Here is a 15743-nt window from a genome sequence, read left to right as displayed (position 1 = left end):
ACGCCCGCGAGTACGACCTGCACGGCGTAGTGAATGATTTTTCATCTTTATTTAACATTCAACGATAACGTGAATAATAATGTGCGCCGTGTCGACTCGTGTCGCTCGGTGGAAGGCATGGAGGCATCCATGAATGCTTACGTCGGTGCTCTACGGCGTGAACGTAGACGCATTAACCGGGCGCGTGTCGTGCGCGCGCGTGCCGTCGACATCCGGTGATTCGGATCCGGCCACGTTAAAATAGCTTGTTTGGGGGAGTGATCGTCAGGGTGCCGCCGGGAACGGGGAGAGAAACAGAAAAGCGACCGCGCGGCTCTCGGTTTCGCCTGAACGTCGTCCAGCCTAAACTTCTCAAGGGAGGTCTTAAATGCGCGTGGATCAGTGACGCGACAGTCGCGTCAGCGTCGACGAACGAACGAAGATAATCGAGAATGGATTACTGGTCGGTCTGGCTGTTGCTCGTCTCGGTATTCAGCGCGCTCTTGCTCACGGGTGGCGTCGAATTAACCTTCGAGCTGGCCGACAATGCCAAAGAGTGCTTTTATCAAGAAATTGAAAAAGATGTCTCGGCCACATTGGAGTTTCAGGTGAGCTGTCAAATGCCGATCGTTAACGACCTTGCGTATGCTTACGTCGCAGCGACATGTACCGTCGCTTGCGACGTGTCGAGGCTCGAGTTTCCGGCGTAGCGATGTAGTATATTGCACACATATTTAGCTTTAAACAGAATAAGCAAATGAGAATTGGGAAGTAATTAATGTCGTATTATGAATGCATATTGTTCCTCGCTTGTGATTAATATTTTTATTCGTACCTTTTAGGTGGTTACAGGCGGCCAGTACGACGTAGATGTAACGTTAGAAGATCCAAATAAAAAGATAATTTATAGCCAAGTAAAAACACAATTCGATTCACACCCATTTACGACAACTATATCAGGGATATACAAAGCTTGCTTCAGCAATGAGTTTTCAACATATTCGCACAAGCTCGTGTACATGGATTTCCAAGTTGGCGACGAAGCGCCTCTTCCTGGTCTTGGAGAACACGTTACAGTCATGACTCAGGTAAACTCTTATATGGTTACGTTATAATGTTACCGAGTTCTTTTTTTTTATTCTTTTTTTTTTTATAGATGGAGTCTTCCGCACAAGAGATGCATAAAAATCTTATTAGCATTCTGGACTATCAGACGCATCATCGTCTACGCGAGGCTCAGGGTCGGAAGCGCGCGGAGGAGCTTAATGAACGAGTACTCTGGTGGTCCATAATGGAAACCGCTTGCATCCTGTGCATCGCCGTGGGTCAGGTTTTAATCCTGAAGAACTTCTTCACGGATCGAAGTCCTTCCCAAAGTTATTAGTGTTGCGAATTAACAAAAAAAAAAGGAAAGACTCGTTCGTGACTGAAGTATACCGATCACGAATCGTATCGTCCTCGTGATGACGTTTCCTCATTACTGGTCGAAGTGCCATCGTAATGTTTTCTCCCGGCGGAACTTTAAACCGCGGGTCTTTTTCCGACAATCGAAAAACAAAAAAAAGGATCGCTAAGAAAATCCCGCGATTAGAATCCAAAGAGCGGATGAAAAGCGCGAGGTAATTCGTATCCTCGTCCGCGCGTCAACGCCACGTATCGTTCGCGGGTATTATTTTGTACCAATGCTGGGAACAATTCAACAGGAGTGCCGATGCAACACAGAGAGTGCTTGGAAGGACAAGTGCAAGTGGCGAAACTCTTACATTTTTCCTTCTCAATGGACACTTTAAGTTGTACGTACTTGCACCAGCATGAAAACAGTATAATGAACGTCGAAAGGAATACTATGATTTTTCTTACTGTGAAAAATGTGTAATGTAATAAATTAAAAAAAGAAAAAAAAAGAAATATCTGTACGTCACGCGCGAGCGATCTGATTGATTTCCGTCTCTTGCTACTTGTTGCGCCTTCCGTTATTTATCTTAGATATTATTTGAAAAATTTACTTAAATAAATAATTAATTATTTACTTTTTTAGTTTGTATTATACGATATAGCTCGTTCTGAACGAATCTTTGGGTCCTCTCCTATAATCTCTTGTCACAGATCTAGTTGAAGTATTTGTACTTTCCTTTTTTTTTTATACATAATAAATGGAGAACGCGCAATTTTTTATTACGCTACGTGATACATACGTATACGTAAAAAAAAAGGAACGCAGTATTATGTAATTAAGAATATAATTTGAAAGGACGCGCCGCACGTCTTTAAGGTTGGGTTTGGGACAATTTTTGCCCCGCGTCTTGCTTCGAGAAAATTATCTCGCCGACGTAAAATAAAATCTACGAGAATGCAAATAGCGGCAGGTTGCAACAGATAAAAAGAGATTAGATCGCAATTAGAATCAAATTCGAAAGAAATACCGAATCGAGAAATGTATCGACCGACATATACTTTCTGCGCTGTCTGTATTTTATAATTGTTGGACAACCTGGTGGACTGGCAGTCCTGTAGCTGTCAGCTGTGGTCTGCTTCGGCAGAGTGATTTGTTTATAAAATTTTCGCGAGAAAGTTTTACGTCACTTCGCCAGTCATTCAGCTGTGGGTGAAACATGCTGACGTCCCTACGCCGAGCTTGCGGGCTCATCGTGAGTAAAAACTTACCTCGGTTTTATTCAATGCCTTCGGACGCAGTTAGCTTGGCGTTCTAACCTTTAAAGACCTTACATAATCTTTGATTTTTTAATTGCATTTATCAATTTTTGTAAAATTCTTCGTTTTTAATAATAAAATCAATTCTGCTTTTTAGACTTCAAGAAACATTAGAGGAGTGCAAACAACAGCAAATCTCACATCAGATCAGCTGTTTGTGGTAAGTAGTAATTAACGATCGATTTTTTAAAATCAGAGTATTATACGGTATTTAATTTTTAGCACAGAGACAGCGAACATGACAATCCTAATATACCCTTCGAATTCAACGAGGCAAATAAGAAGCGAATCGAGGCCCTGCTCGCGATTTATCCCGAGGGACACAAACGCGGTGCTATGATACCTCTGCTGGATCTGGCGCAACGGCAGCACGGCTGGCTGCCCATTTCTGCTATGCACAAGGTCGCCGATATTTTAAACGTGCCACGCATGAGGGTATACGAAGTGGCGACATTTTACACGATGTTTAATCGCAAGCCTATGGGGAAGTATCACGTACAAATTTGCACCTGTACTCCGTGCTGGTTGAGAGATTCCGATTCGATAGTCAACGCCGTGACGAAAGCGACGAGCTGCGAGCTGGGCGGCACATCCGCAGACAAGGTGTTCACAGTCTCGGAGGTGGAGTGTCTGGGTGCTTGCGCGAATGCACCGATGTTCCAAGTGAATGATGATTACTACGTACGTATATCTTTTTGTTTTTTTTAGGAACAGTGAGTTTAAAAAATAATGACGTTATTCCATTTTTTTCCATCATTCTATTTTCTTTTGCAGGAAGACTTGACGCCTGAAACTGCGACGGCTATAATAAATGCTTTCAAGAAGGGCGAGAGGCCGTCGCCGGGTCCGCAGAAGTCTCCTAGATTCGCGGCTGATCCTGCCGGTGGGCTCACATCATTGACAACTCCGCCGCCGGGCCCTGGATTTGGGGTTAGATCAGATTTGTAAAATGAGATACGATGTTTTTCGATAAGGTTGGTTAGTATACCTTAAATGTATAAAAATTGTTAATAAATGTACGTCGACGGTAATTTCGCTGCCACAATTTCCTACTTGAATCTTATACAGGTGCAATTATAGTTTTATGTTTTATGTATGAAGTATTTTTTAATTAAACATTTTTTTTTTTATTAAGTACAGGGTTTTTTTTTTTTTTTTTATTAACTTAAAACATGTGTTGAATTAATTTTACATTTCTCTCAATTTTTTATTTTATTAAATACTATAAAACGCGCGGTGGTCAGTTCGGTGACGAGTGCGTGAAGAAGAAATGTTCGCGTATTGCATGTGATAATTAGTGTAGTTTTATTTATGTTTTAATATTCCTAACGCGGTTCCTGCCAGTGAATAAACCTTATAATGGACGAGCCTGTTGCAACAACTGAAAAATCGAAAAAGATAACAGCTATAAACAAGGAAACGGTTCATCGAATCTGTTCCGGCCAGGTGAGGTTAAGTGTGGAATTAATAAAAAGCATAATTGCAAAACAGTGTATTGCCTCGTGTAGAAAAATTTGTAATATTATGTTGCGTGTTTTATCAGGTAGTGCTCGATCTTGCGATCGCGATCAAAGAGTTGGTAGAGAACAGTTTGGACAGCTGTGCTACGGTGATCGATGTCAAGCTCATTGATTACGGTAAAACGTGCATTAGCGTCAGTGATAATGGTAGCGGCGTTTTGGAACGAGACTTTGAAGGCCTAGGTACCTATACTTTAATATAAAAAAATATTTAATAATTAAATTAATTAATTTCTATTACTAATTATTATTTTTTGCAACTAAAATTTTAGTATATTTATTATTTTCGAAAGCGTAGCTAAAAATTATTTATAACAATAATAACTATTTTATTTTTTTGCCAGGTTTGAAACACCACACTTCAAAACTAAGAGAATTCACAGACTTGACCGAAGTAAATACATTCGGCTTCCGTGGCGAAGCGTTGAGTTCACTGTGTGCCCTGTCCGAGTTAAATATCGTCACGAGGCATACATCAAGCGAGCATGGCTTTAAATTGGAATTTGACCGAAACGGCGTGTTAATAAAAAAAGAACCATGCGCCAGAGAAAAAGGTACCACGGTACACGTGAGAAATATATTCAAAAATCTTCCGGTAAGAGCAAAGGAGTTTCAGAAAAATCTGAAGAAGGAGTATGCTCGCGCTATCCAAGTTTTGTACAGTTACTGCTTGGTTTCCACCGGCATCAAGATCACTTGTTCGAATTCGACGTTGGGTAAATCGCCTAATCTTGTCGTCGCCACAAGGAACACTCATAATGTACTGGATAATATTAACTTAGTGTTTGGCAAGAAGTCTTTGGACGGGATTGTTAAACTCGAATTACAATCCCCGGACGAAACGACGTTACAAGAATATAATTTGCCTAATGACATAGCGATAGATTTCGACTGGGAATGTTACGTGAGTGATTGCAGTCACACAGTCGGACGTTCTTCGCCAGATCGGCAATTTTTTTATGTGAATGGAAGGCCGTGCGATCTCACAAAAATCAGCAAACTGATCAATACCGTGTATCATAAATACAACAACAAGCAGTATCCGTTTGTCTTCTTCAACATTAATTTAGATCGGCAATGCGCCGACGTTAACGTTACTCCCGACAAGAGGACAATATTTGTGACGCAAGAGCGCCTTATATTAGCGACAGTAAAATTCAGCTTAATTACGAAATGGAACAAGATGCAAGGAAATTTCACAGTCAAGACTTTAACGGAATTAAATTCTGGTTTGAAAAGAACAATCTCATCGCAGCACAATGATCCGCCAGCGAAAAGATTACAAATATCGACGCCGACATCGCATGACGTGGAAGAAAGTGATATTCAAACTAACATTAAATCAATGAAAAAGCCTGCAGATGTGGAAATGATGATAAGTATAGCAACGATAAAAGAAAAATTAAACGAAAAAAAGAATATTATTAGCGCACCTACGAGCACAGCTAAAAAAATAAAATATAGAGTACAAATGGAAGATAAACAAAGCGACGCTGAAAAAGAATTGCAAAGAGAATTGACAAAAGATTCATTCGATCAGGTTCATAAAATATTTAATTTTCTTTACTGCATGTAATTACTTGCTTGCATAATCATTTATTAAATTAAAATTAAAATTTATGTTTTTAATTCAGAAATATTTTACAGATGGAGATAATAGGTCAATTTAATCTTGGTTTCATAATTGCTCGTTTGGAGGATGATTTATTTATCATCGATCAACACGCCACCGATGAAAAGTTTCGCTTTGAGAAGCTTAGTAACGAAACGAAGCTGAAAACTCAAAAACTTATTGTACCGAAGTCGCTGAATTTTTCTGCGGTGAACGAAACCATACTTATAGAACACCAACGAATATTCGAAGATAATGGGTTTACTTTTAATATCAACGAAGAAGGTAAGTATCATTATCAGTTAAATATTTTCGTGTGACATTTTTATAAAAAATTTTTTTACTATTTTCAGCTGAGTCTGGTAAAAAAATCGAACTAGTAGGAATACCTGTTAGTGGTTATTGGCAATTCGATCAAAAAGATATCGAGGAATTGATATTTCTTATTAGAGAAGCAGGCAATGAAAATAAAACGAAGGATATATATCGTCCAAGTCGTGTTAGGGAAATGTTAGCGTCCAGAGCATGTCGTAGCGCCGTTATGATCGGCACAGCGTTAAATCTGAGCGATATGCACAAGTTGATAACACAAATGGCGCAAATGCATAATCCATGGAATTGTCCACACGGTAGACCCACTATAAGGCACCTATTATCTTTGTTATTAATAAAAAAATAATCCCTATTTTCATAAAGTATTTTATAAAAATATTCGTGTCCATAAAATTGTACAAATAATTTTTTTACCAAGGTTCCGCGTCTTAATTACTAAATAAATAAAATAAAATAAAAGTATGCATAAATAGGAATAAAATGGATTTTAAAAAAAGATTTTATCGATATATTATTTTGTAAAATATTTTTTAAATATATATTTTTTTTTATTCTAGAAAGTATGACATTTTATTATACACTAATGGTACGAAATACGTTAAAACCTGAATGCGATGTCGATATTATTGTCCCTGGACATTGCGGGTGCCAGTGTAACTCTTTAATATCTGATTGACCTTGATGTATGAACAGCAGCTGTGGCGGTAACTTAGCTAACGCACTATCCTGCGGCTCTTCCGTGTGATCTGCTTCCACTGATAAATCCCATTGCGCGATTTGATCGTCGGCTCCACCAGAAGCAAACACCGTAGCTTCTGTGGGATGCCACTCTACTGTTGTTACTGGTGCAGTGTGTTGCTTAAAAGTGGCGACCGGCGTCGGACAATCCGATCCGAACTGTCGCAGATCCCACACATGGAGCACGCCGTCGTCTCCGCCTGATACCATGAATTGATTCTCCTTCTGGTTCCAAGAGATGACATTAATATCAGCCGTATGAGCGCCAGGCGCCGTCAACATGCACGCATTCTGTGGACTCGCTCGTACATCCCAAATCTTTATACTGAAACAAATAAAATATTTTTTCCTTTAATTTTTGTTTTATTTAATTAAGAATTTTATTTTTAATTCGATTTAACGCAAAACCACAAATATATTTTATACAAACCTTTTGTCTACAGAACACGATGCTAAAACGTTCTTTTCGCTTGGCGACCACTGCAAATCTTCCACACTGTGCGGGGCGTGCGAGTTATACGGCCTTTGATCTACGTGCCAGGATCCACTACTGTTATCGATTCGCCATATATGAATGTTACCTTTGCAATCACCAGATGCTAGAGTGCCTGCCTCAAGGCGGCTCCAATCAAGACCAAAACCTTCTGATAAATGGCCTTTAAACGTATACAAAGGTTTGATTTCCGCGCTCGCTTTTTCACATTTATTACGATACGCAGCTAATAAACTGGGGCTCTCAACTGCGCTCAGCTGTTCTTGCAAATTCCAGACGTTCACGCGTCCTAATTCACTCCAGCTAGCAGCTATAATTCCTCCACCAATCTTCGTGCATCTATAAACGTTATATAGATAAAAATATTTGTAACATAGTAACGATTAATGACTGGATCTGCGATCTACCTACCTCACTCTATTAATACATCCTTGATGTTTTATAGGAGCAACGCTCATAACTGGCTGACGGTCTTCATCCTCGTCTTCGGAGTCGCTCGATTCGCTCTCCGAATCTTTAGACCTCTGTTTATTGCCACGCAAATTAGACATTTTCAAGACGAGGAGATTGTTGACGTGCGTTTTGGCAGCTTGTGTTCCGGCGACGATGTACATGCTCAAGGGATAACTCTCTCTGGAATTACCCAAGTCATCCGGTATCACGTCGAAGCTGAGACACGGTGCTCCAGATTGCGCGGGATGCAGCATTCTGTATGCCGAATTATCCACTATGAGTTCCTCCCCATCTTCCAGAGCTTGTCCTGGTAAGTATACCCTCGGGCCGGTTCCCTCTTTACTCTCGTCCGCATCCTCGTCGTCCATCGACTCCTCGCTGGTCTCGCTGCTCTCGTCCTCGTCCGAGACGCCTTCCATCGGCTCCTCCTTTATTTCCTCGGACATATCTTCGAAACGGACGAGTATATTAAATAAACGCAACAGCGATTGCAATATATTGCATAATTTTTTAATAAGATGTATAAAAGACTTTGCAGTTTAATTAAAATATTGCGATATGCGTCTTAACCTCGGTAATTAAAACATTTGCTCACAAAGTCGTATAAAGTAAAAGGATTTTTAATTAAACTTGTATTTACTTAAAAATATGGTAATTGATTTCGTATTAGTTTACGATTGTTTTTCTTTTTCTTTGCTTTTTAAATATAAAATTGAACACGATAGCGTTGTCCACGTTCCAAAACCGGAGCAAAACCACGTGTACTCATTCACGTCGAAAATGTTAGTTACAACGAAATCCGCTACGAACCATCACTGTCTACGTTCGAATCGACATTTACTGTACGAAAATTCAATAGTATGTGTCAATAATTAATTAGAGAAATATTAAAAACGCAATCTTAAAAAAAAAAAAAAATTAATACTCTAACGTATTAATTACATTTAAAAAGGAATACATATATGTATTTCTTCTATTTCAGTAGAAGAAATATCGTAAACGAAATGGAAAAATCTAATCACGCGTCAAGATAAAGAGGATTAAATAAAAAAATAGATGATTATCCTTAAATAGTAAAAATTTAATGTCTCATATAGAGTATGCTACAAAAGTTGGTTGTTCGCTTTCTCGTCAAATCCTTTCCTTCCACATAAAAAAAAAACGAAAAAAAAAAAAAGTCTCGAGAACCTAAGCCATACAAACTAATTGTCATCACAAAGTATCGCAAGAACGTAAATAATACAAAAATCATAGACATTTAAAGTGCAATAAACTTAAGCTGTAGAAGTAAAAATTAATAAATCTTGCGTTCCGTAAATTCGCAATACCATTTTATCAAATGGGTCTATAACGCGCGACGTTCCGCGCGTTATTTTCACGTGTATAATTCGCAGAAATCATTACAAAATTTATTCGAGAAGTTAATATACAAAGTACATAATTTATCCGTATATTAACGAGTATAACGTAACTTGTCTCTCGCCCCGACGAAAGATGTAGAAAAAGTTCGCGCAGCTGTATAGCCAGGATATGCGATACGTGGAAAAAGGATCACGTGTATGGCATCTCTACGTATATTAGGCACAAACACTAAATAATAATGACAGTAAAATAATTGACTTAATCACTCTTCTTGCGCGTTCGATAAAAAGTCGCATAAGAAATGAGAAGTTCGGTTGCGGAAAAATAAGTGCTCGTTCGCGAACCGATTTATCAACAATCTAAGATACTAAACGTAATAATAATGTAGTAATTAACCTAAGAATATGATAAAGATAAGCACATAGATATGAATTTATATATATAAAACACAACAGTAGTTGCATAGTGGAGTCCCTTAAGGGGGGAAAGGAGAAGTAACAGCGAGTTTCTTTCTTTCTTTTTTTTTTTTTTCCTTTAAGAAAATTTATGGCGGTCAAATTTTGGATTAAAAAAAAAAAAAAAAAAACAAACAAACAAACTGATTCAATCCACAACGATTAGCTGTGTTCGCTCAAATGGGTATTGTTACTAGAGTTATTCATTAGTTCAATAGACGTCATTGTGGAGTGCGAATGATTGGACAGCTGAGAGGTGGGATTATGTCGTGGATTGGTATTGTGGAGGCTATGCAGGTAAGAGCGCTGGACGGGCTTGTGTTGACCAAGCTGCAGCAGGGCTTCCGGTATGGTGAACCATTTTCGCTTCCTGCCGATAGCACGCGAGTCCTCCCACTCTGGCAGTTCCTCGGTCACTCGCATAACCCACACTTCCGTTCGGTGTTTGTGTTCTGTGTTCTGAAAAGAAAGATCTACATGAAGACAGAATACCGCCTTGCTAAGATTTGCACCTCAAATGACAAATCAACCGTGATTGAAACTATGATATGGCTGCACGTAAAAGGCAGTAAAAAAAAAAAAAAAAAAAAAAAAAGGAAGAAAAAAAAAAAGAAAATTATGCAAAATCAAAGGGGCATAACATAATATAAGTGTGTGGCATACATCACGAGTTATAACCTCAAATGTGCCGAGGCATCGGCCTAATTGTCCTAAAACGCCAGCCTCTTCCCGGACCTCGCGGAGAGCCGTAACCGCTGGTTCCTCCTCGGGTTCGACACCACCGCCTGGTACTATCCAATTGTCGGGCCTTCGACTGGATGTAACTAGTAGTACCTGGAAATTCACGTGTACACGTGAGACACCGCGCGACGAAGTGTACGACGGACTTACTGGTGAGCGCGAGCCGAACGAGGAAACCCGCGGATCGGGCCGCCGGATCGGCTCTCGAGTAAGCCAAGCCGGTCTGTAACGCGAGCCGGTAAGGATACAGGTGGCAGCCATCTGCCAGCTGGCTTACCTCGTCCTCGAGATCGTTTTTGACGCAGATACAGGCGGCTCTGCGTCTGTAGCCCTCCGAGTCGTAGATACGGATCGAATTCGCCTTCTCCTTCACCATGTTGTTATTGTTGTTGGCGATGTTGTACCGTGGACACCTTCTCCTCAGATCTCCCCGCGGATTCATAAATAATCGTCAAACGGCCCGACGGGCCAACCTGTGCGTCCGCGTCGTCCTAACGTCGCTCGACATGTTAGCCGACATGTTATCGACATCGAGTCCACTTTGCCGTACGTAGAACGCGTGGAGTCGTGTTCCCGAGTTCACGTGCGCGGCGTGTGCACGGTGGCCGCGGTAGATGCGCCGCCACCCGTAATCGGCCTGCTACGCGTCCTACCGTCCGCGACGACGAAGCCCGTCTGCCGCCGCCGATCTCAGCCGCCCGCGCGGTAACCCACGACCAGAAACCCGATCCTCGCCGGACGCTCGCCACACCACAATATACCTTGTACTGGCTTATACCGTGTCCGAGCGGAAACAGCACTAACGCACCCAAGCGGCGCCGACCTACGGCTTATTCCATTGTAACCTCCACCGCCTCCGCGAATGACGCAACCAGCGGTTTTTCAACGACCAATTGGAGCTAAGAATGTCGTTTTTTACTATAGTAAGTTGCAACGTTGATTGGCTGCGCCTTCTTGCATTTGATTGCCTTATTCTTTCAGATTTGAAAACACCCGGCTAATAAGACGGCAGAGTTACTGGACGCACACACGTCTATCTACATCGAAAGAATATTTATGTACTACATTACTACAATGTAGTAACCACGTACGTGTGTCAGCCTGGGCTTCGTAGATCGCGATTTGCTGTCAACTCGGGACTATTTCGGTGGTGGCGATGAAAATTCTCGTGTCACGTCTTTCTCAGAGGTAAATAAGATAATCGTAAGGATCGCTCGACGAGCGAAGGAGCCCGCTGTGGTTCGACGGAAAATAACTTTCACATGTCTCTCGCCAGATTCAGCGATCAAGGTTACTCTCGCAAGCATATGCACTCCGATAACGCAAGCTCGGCCCAGCGAATTTTCTTTATTTCACGTTACTCGCGTCGCCGTTGAGCGAGGAGCCCGTCGTTGAGCGTCGAGAAATTTGGGAATCCGGCTCTCACGGCTGCCGAGTGTCACGCTCGCGCTCGAATGCCAAGCTGTTAATGTCACAACGGTGAGAGCCTGTCAATCGCAGCGACGAAACTCCGGCCGAGCTGTACAAGTGTTGAAAATGAGCTCGCATCATCATTTGAACTCGTCGTCGGGCGAGATAAACCATATCCATGTGCTTTCCGAAGACATGGGATCGGTTTACCTTTCCGAGGAGTACGCAGATGTTACTATAATAGTCGCGGATCAAAAGTTCCGCAGCCACAAGCTTATTCTTGCCGCTCGCAGCGAATACTTTCGGGCTATGCTGTTCGGCGGTATGAAAGAATCCAAGCAAAATGAAATAGAATTGAGCGCGTCCTCACTGCCTGCATTCAAAGGCTTGCTCAAGTATATTTATACCGGACGCATGTCGCTTACTAACGAACGAGATGAGGTATCGATCTTTCGAATTATTATTGTTTAGAAATGTAAAATTATTAATTAAATTGTTTATTAAATTTTTAATACAATCAATAAAATTATTAATTTAATATAATTGATAAAATTATTAATTAAATTTTGCTAATATTAATTTTTATTTTGTTGCAGGTTATTCTCGATATTCTTGCATTAGCCCATTTATATGGATTTATGGATTTAGAAGCAGCCATATCTGATTACCTCAGAGAAATAATGAATATAAAAAACGTATGCTCAATTCTGGATACTGCATTTTTATATCATTTGGAGTTTCTAACTAACGTTAGTATTTTTTTTTTTTTACACAATTCTTTTAGGAGTTATATTCATAATGCATAAATTTAATTAAAATTTAATTAACAATTTAATATTAGGTTTGTTTCGAATATATGGATGTACATGCATCTGAAATCATAGCGCACGAGAGTTTTCAGCAACTGAGTTCAGCCCCTTTAACTGCATTGATTTCTAGAGATTCTTTTTGTGCACCGGAAATAGAGATTTTTAAAGGTGTGCGGTCATGGGTGACCACAAATTCTGATGTTGATCCAGCTAAAGTATTAGGTGATTACCACATACGTTAATTTATACGTTAAGTAATAATTTTTTTAAAAAATTTATACATAATACTATTTATATTTGAATAACAGCTCAGCTAAGATTGAGTCTGATTCCAATATCGGATCTTCTGAACACCGTAAGAACATCCGAGTTAGTATCAGCAGATGCACTGCTGGACGCGATCGATGTACGAACACATACGCCCGACTCAAAACTTCCCTACCGTGGCCACTTACTTATCGATGAAAATGTTGCCAATCCATCTCACGGTGCTCAAGTATTGCAAGGAGAAATGCGCACGTTTCTACTTAACGGCGATACTATCAACTATGATATGGAACGCGGCTACACGAGGCACACTATATCCGAAACGGAAGAATATGGAATTCTTATTAAATTAGGATCACAGTATATAGTAAATCATATAAAAATGTTACTGTGGGATCATGATTTGCGATCTTATTCTTATTATATAGAGGTACGACCATTTTGATTTCAAAGAAATTAATAAGTATTTTTTTAATTTTGTCCCGTTATTTTATTATGGCATTTTATTATAGGCATCTATGAATCAAAAAGATTGGGTGATGCTTGTCAATCACAAACATTATTCTTGTCGAAGTTGGCAGTATTTATATTTCGAACCGAGGGTAGTGCTTTACATTCGTATTGTAGGAACAAATAATACAGTAAATAAGGTGAGTTTTATTCCCGATTATATTTAGTTAAATTATGTACGATAAATTTTGCACGTTTGTATGTGTGTGTGCGCACAACTATATACAACAATTTAATGTTAAAGCTTTATTTTTATTTAACAGGTTTTTCATGTTGTTCATTTTGAAGCATATTACACAAATCACACGGAAAAACTTTCACAGGGCTTTATCGTACCCACAAAAAATATTGCTCTTACCGAACGAAGTGCGTGCGTTATCGAAGGTGTGAGTAGGTAAGTGAGATTGACTGTTTCTATTTTAAAATTTACATTCGATGTACAATATTCACATTTTTTAATTTTATTGTTTTTAATTAGGTTACGTAATAACTTATTAAATGGAGACACATCTACCTACGATTGGGATAGCGGTTATACGTGTCATCAGCTCGGCTCGGGATCCATTCTAGTACAATTAGGCCAGCCATATATGATAGATACCATGCGGTATAATTTCTATTTGTCTTTATTTCACGTAAATTGTGATTATATTTCTAATATAATTATTTTCATATTTATGTAGATTACTACTTTGGGATTGCGATAACCGTTCGTACTCATATTATATCGAAGTATCGGGCAATGCCTGGAACTGGGTATTGGTCGCAGATAAAACGAAAGAAGCCTGTCGGTCTTGGCAGACGATACATTTTTCTCCACCCCGTCCAGTTGTTTTTATAAAAATAGTCGGCACTCACAATACTGCGAACGAGGTTGTTATTTAACTAATTATCTCGATAGATTTTCGCGAAACGTATCACGTAAATGATTTAAATGTTCACAGGTGTTTCACTGTGTCCACTTTGAATGTCAGGCGTCAGTAGCCGACAAACTTTCCAAATCGTCGGCAGAAGGACAAACTTCAACATTAGATGGTAATAATTCCTTACCTTCGTCATTGGATTTCTTACCTTCGCCATCTCCTCTCCTACCTGAGGTAACAAGCAAGGAAGATGTTCATACCGATGAATCATAACTGATATAAAAATATGTAAAGATCTACATGTAACAGTGACACATGAATGACAGCTCTGTCGATGATTCTATAGTTGCTGCTCTTGTTTTGCGATCTAGATGATCGATTTGTCAAGTGACCTCAATGCAACTTTTAAGACTGTTCAACATAATAATTGTTCAAAATAAGATTGTAATTAGTCATCTCGTTTTCCCTTATACAAATTATACTCTTATTATTGTGCCGACTTTAAATCTAAGTGATGTGCGCAGCGGCTGCCAATTTTAATCGGAGGTAGCAGCATTTGGCTACCCGCACAAATGTGTGTATTACATAGCAATATTAAGATAAAGCTTTACTTAGTATTAGTATTACGTTTTCTTTGTTTTGGCACACGTAAAAAATTTTATTTTTGGATGACTAAAAAATATATAACTAATATATCTAAAAGCACATTATTTAAAATAACACGGTATTTCTTTTTTTTTTTTTTAATGTAAAATATTTGATGTGAAGATCTTAAGATATATGTTATACATTTAACAAGATATCAAATCTATACGTAAATTGTACTAATATATTCTTAAATTAAACATCACGTTATATTAAATATTAAATTTTATATTTATATATTATATAACTAGATATTAAATAATTCATAAATGTTTGTAAATACTTGGATACACATTGCGTATTTTTATGTACTCGTAACGTTTGTCAATTCTTCGAGTTTGCTCCTTTAATTAAGATTTTCCTTGACGAATTCTACGTCGTAACGTTTTGTGACAAGTGTGAAACTAAATCGTGATAAGTTGGCAGCCGCCAGAATTGTTTTTGTATAGAAGCTATATCCTTCAGTTTTATTAATACGTTACCAAATGTTTTATAAGCACTCGAATACCTGCGGGGCTCAGTAGTATCGATGTTTTGTTCATATAATGGTATCTGGTTTTACAGTATTTCTCGTTGTACAAATATCGTTTAAATAGGAATGCTCACTGTGAATTTAACCTTGTGTGTATACGTTGAATTAATTATTTTTCTAGTCTACGTATATCGGATGTAGCGTGGTGTCTTGAGGATTTGATTATAATAAAATTGTACGAAGAGTTCAGTCGAGATAAATAAAATATTCCTAACAAAATGTTACGGTAAAATATATTATTATATTTTACTGCTGGATTAAAAGAGCGTTCGATAATGTTATTAAAAATGGTGTGTCTCTTAAAAAATA

General features: G+C 39.0%; 6 protein-coding genes across 9 annotated transcripts; 4 read left to right on the top strand and 2 right to left on the bottom strand.

Annotated features, from left to right (window-relative positions):
• The first annotated feature begins 99 nt into the window (after positions 1–99).
• On the top strand, positions 100–2008 carry LOC139101734 (transmembrane emp24 domain-containing protein 7). The gene is made up of 3 exons (XM_070655114.1): positions 100–587; positions 822–1067; positions 1136–2008. Exons 1-3 carry the CDS (start codon positions 432–434, stop codon positions 1361–1363), a joined length of 630 nt encoding a protein of 209 aa, XP_070511215.1. The 5' UTR covers positions 100–431; the 3' UTR covers positions 1364–2008.
• A 119-nt stretch (positions 2009–2127) lies between these two features.
• Nd-24 (NADH dehydrogenase ubiquinone) lies at positions 2128–3722 on the top strand. Its single transcript, XM_070655103.1, has 4 exons — positions 2128–2627; positions 2789–2851; positions 2914–3372; positions 3466–3722. The coding sequence occupies exons 1-4, from the start codon at positions 2592–2594 to the stop codon at positions 3637–3639; spliced, it is 732 nt and encodes a 243-aa protein (XP_070511204.1). The 5' UTR covers positions 2128–2591; the 3' UTR covers positions 3640–3722.
• A 108-nt stretch (positions 3723–3830) lies between these two features.
• Pms2 (mismatch repair endonuclease PMS2) lies at positions 3831–6689 on the top strand. Its single transcript, XM_070655079.1, has 5 exons — positions 3831–4137; positions 4235–4394; positions 4556–5751; positions 5859–6108; positions 6177–6689. Exons 1-5 carry the CDS (start codon positions 4051–4053, stop codon positions 6500–6502), a joined length of 2019 nt encoding a protein of 672 aa, XP_070511180.1. The 5' UTR covers positions 3831–4050; the 3' UTR covers positions 6503–6689.
• Positions 6668–8696, bottom strand: L(2)09851 (WD repeat-containing protein 1 l(2)09851). Of its 3 annotated transcripts, none has more exons than XM_070655086.1 (4): positions 8481–8696; positions 7799–8288; positions 7325–7726; positions 6668–7219 (listed from the first exon to the last, which is right to left on the bottom strand). In XM_070655086.1, the coding sequence occupies exons 2-4, from the start codon at positions 8284–8286 to the stop codon at positions 6730–6732; spliced, it is 1380 nt and encodes a 459-aa protein (XP_070511187.1). In that variant the 5' UTR covers positions 8287–8288; positions 8481–8696; the 3' UTR covers positions 6668–6729. The 3 variants fall into 3 exon arrangements, with proteins under 3 accessions (XP_070511187.1, XP_070511186.1, XP_070511188.1); XM_070655085.1 differs by having other exon boundaries at positions 8516–8696; XM_070655087.1 differs by lacking the exon at positions 8481–8696 and having other exon boundaries at positions 7799–8443.
• Positions 8697–9226: 530 nt separating this feature from the next.
• Positions 9227–11176, bottom strand: Aps (diphosphoinositol polyphosphate phosphohydrolase 1 Aps). 2 transcript variants are annotated; one of them, XM_070655112.1, is made up of 3 exons: positions 10676–11176; positions 10321–10491; positions 9227–10116 (listed from the first exon to the last, which is right to left on the bottom strand). In XM_070655112.1, exons 1-3 carry the CDS (start codon positions 10838–10840, stop codon positions 9820–9822), a joined length of 633 nt encoding a protein of 210 aa, XP_070511213.1. In that variant the 5' UTR covers positions 10841–11176; the 3' UTR covers positions 9227–9819. The 2 variants fall into 2 exon arrangements, with proteins under 2 accessions (XP_070511213.1, XP_070511214.1); XM_070655113.1 differs by having other exon boundaries at positions 10336–10491.
• Positions 11177–11457: 281 nt separating this feature from the next.
• Btbd9 (BTB (POZ) domain containing 9) lies at positions 11458–15623 on the top strand. The gene is made up of 10 exons (XM_070655080.1): positions 11458–11586; positions 11675–12249; positions 12405–12557; positions 12650–12839; positions 12926–13314; positions 13397–13534; positions 13658–13788; positions 13873–14001; positions 14078–14267; positions 14339–15623. The coding sequence occupies exons 2-10, from the start codon at positions 11935–11937 to the stop codon at positions 14528–14530; spliced, it is 1827 nt and encodes a 608-aa protein (XP_070511181.1). The 5' UTR covers positions 11458–11586; positions 11675–11934; the 3' UTR covers positions 14531–15623.
• Positions 15624–15743: the final 120 nt, after the last annotated feature.

This window comes from Cardiocondyla obscurior, linkage group LG04 (assembly GCF_019399895.1).
Source record: "Cardiocondyla obscurior isolate alpha-2009 linkage group LG04, Cobs3.1, whole genome shotgun sequence".
NCBI classification, from domain to species: Eukaryota; Metazoa; Arthropoda; class Insecta; order Hymenoptera; family Formicidae; genus Cardiocondyla; species Cardiocondyla obscurior.
This window is presented reverse-complemented; position numbering and strand designations above follow the sequence as displayed.

Bases quoted from the DNA above. Each gene is read 5' to 3' on its own strand.
- Btbd9 (XM_070655080.1), top strand. From the start codon at position 11,935: ATGAGCTCGCATCATCATTTGAACTCGTCGTCGGGCGAGATAAACCAT. The intron at 12,558-12,649 runs GTTAGTATTTTT...ATTTAATATTAG, and splicing joins ATTTGGAGTTTCTAACTAAC to GTTTGTTTCGAATATATGGA. The intron at 14,268-14,338 runs GTTGTTATTTAA...AAATGTTCACAG, and splicing joins CTCACAATACTGCGAACGAG to GTGTTTCACTGTGTCCACTT.
- Aps (XM_070655112.1), bottom strand. From the start codon at position 10,840: ATGAATCCGCGGGGAGATCTGAGGAGAAGGTGTCCACGGTACAACATC. The intron at 10,492-10,675 runs GTAAGCCAGCTG...GTGAATTTCCAG, and splicing joins AAAACGATCTCGAGGACGAG to GTACTACTAGTTACATCCAG. The intron at 10,117-10,320 runs GTATGCCACACA...CTTTCTTTTCAG, and splicing joins TTGAGGTTATAACTCGTGAT to AACACAGAACACAAACACCG.
- LOC139101734 (XM_070655114.1), top strand. From the start codon at position 432: ATGGATTACTGGTCGGTCTGGCTGTTGCTCGTCTCGGTATTCAGCGCG. The intron at 588-821 runs GTGAGCTGTCAA...CGTACCTTTTAG, and splicing joins CGGCCACATTGGAGTTTCAG to GTGGTTACAGGCGGCCAGTA. The intron at 1,068-1,135 runs GTAAACTCTTAT...TTTTTTTTATAG, and splicing joins ACGTTACAGTCATGACTCAG to ATGGAGTCTTCCGCACAAGA.
- Pms2 (XM_070655079.1), top strand. From the start codon at position 4,051: ATGGACGAGCCTGTTGCAACAACTGAAAAATCGAAAAAGATAACAGCT. The intron at 4,395-4,555 runs GTACCTATACTT...TTTTTTTGCCAG, and splicing joins ACGAGACTTTGAAGGCCTAG to GTTTGAAACACCACACTTCA. The intron at 6,109-6,176 runs GTAAGTATCATT...TACTATTTTCAG, and splicing joins TTTTAATATCAACGAAGAAG to CTGAGTCTGGTAAAAAAATC.
- Nd-24 (XM_070655103.1), top strand. From the start codon at position 2,592: ATGCTGACGTCCCTACGCCGAGCTTGCGGGCTCATC. The intron at 2,628-2,788 runs GTGAGTAAAAAC...TCTGCTTTTTAG, and splicing joins GCCGAGCTTGCGGGCTCATC to ACTTCAAGAAACATTAGAGG. The intron at 2,852-2,913 runs GTAAGTAGTAAT...TTTAATTTTTAG, and splicing joins CATCAGATCAGCTGTTTGTG to CACAGAGACAGCGAACATGA.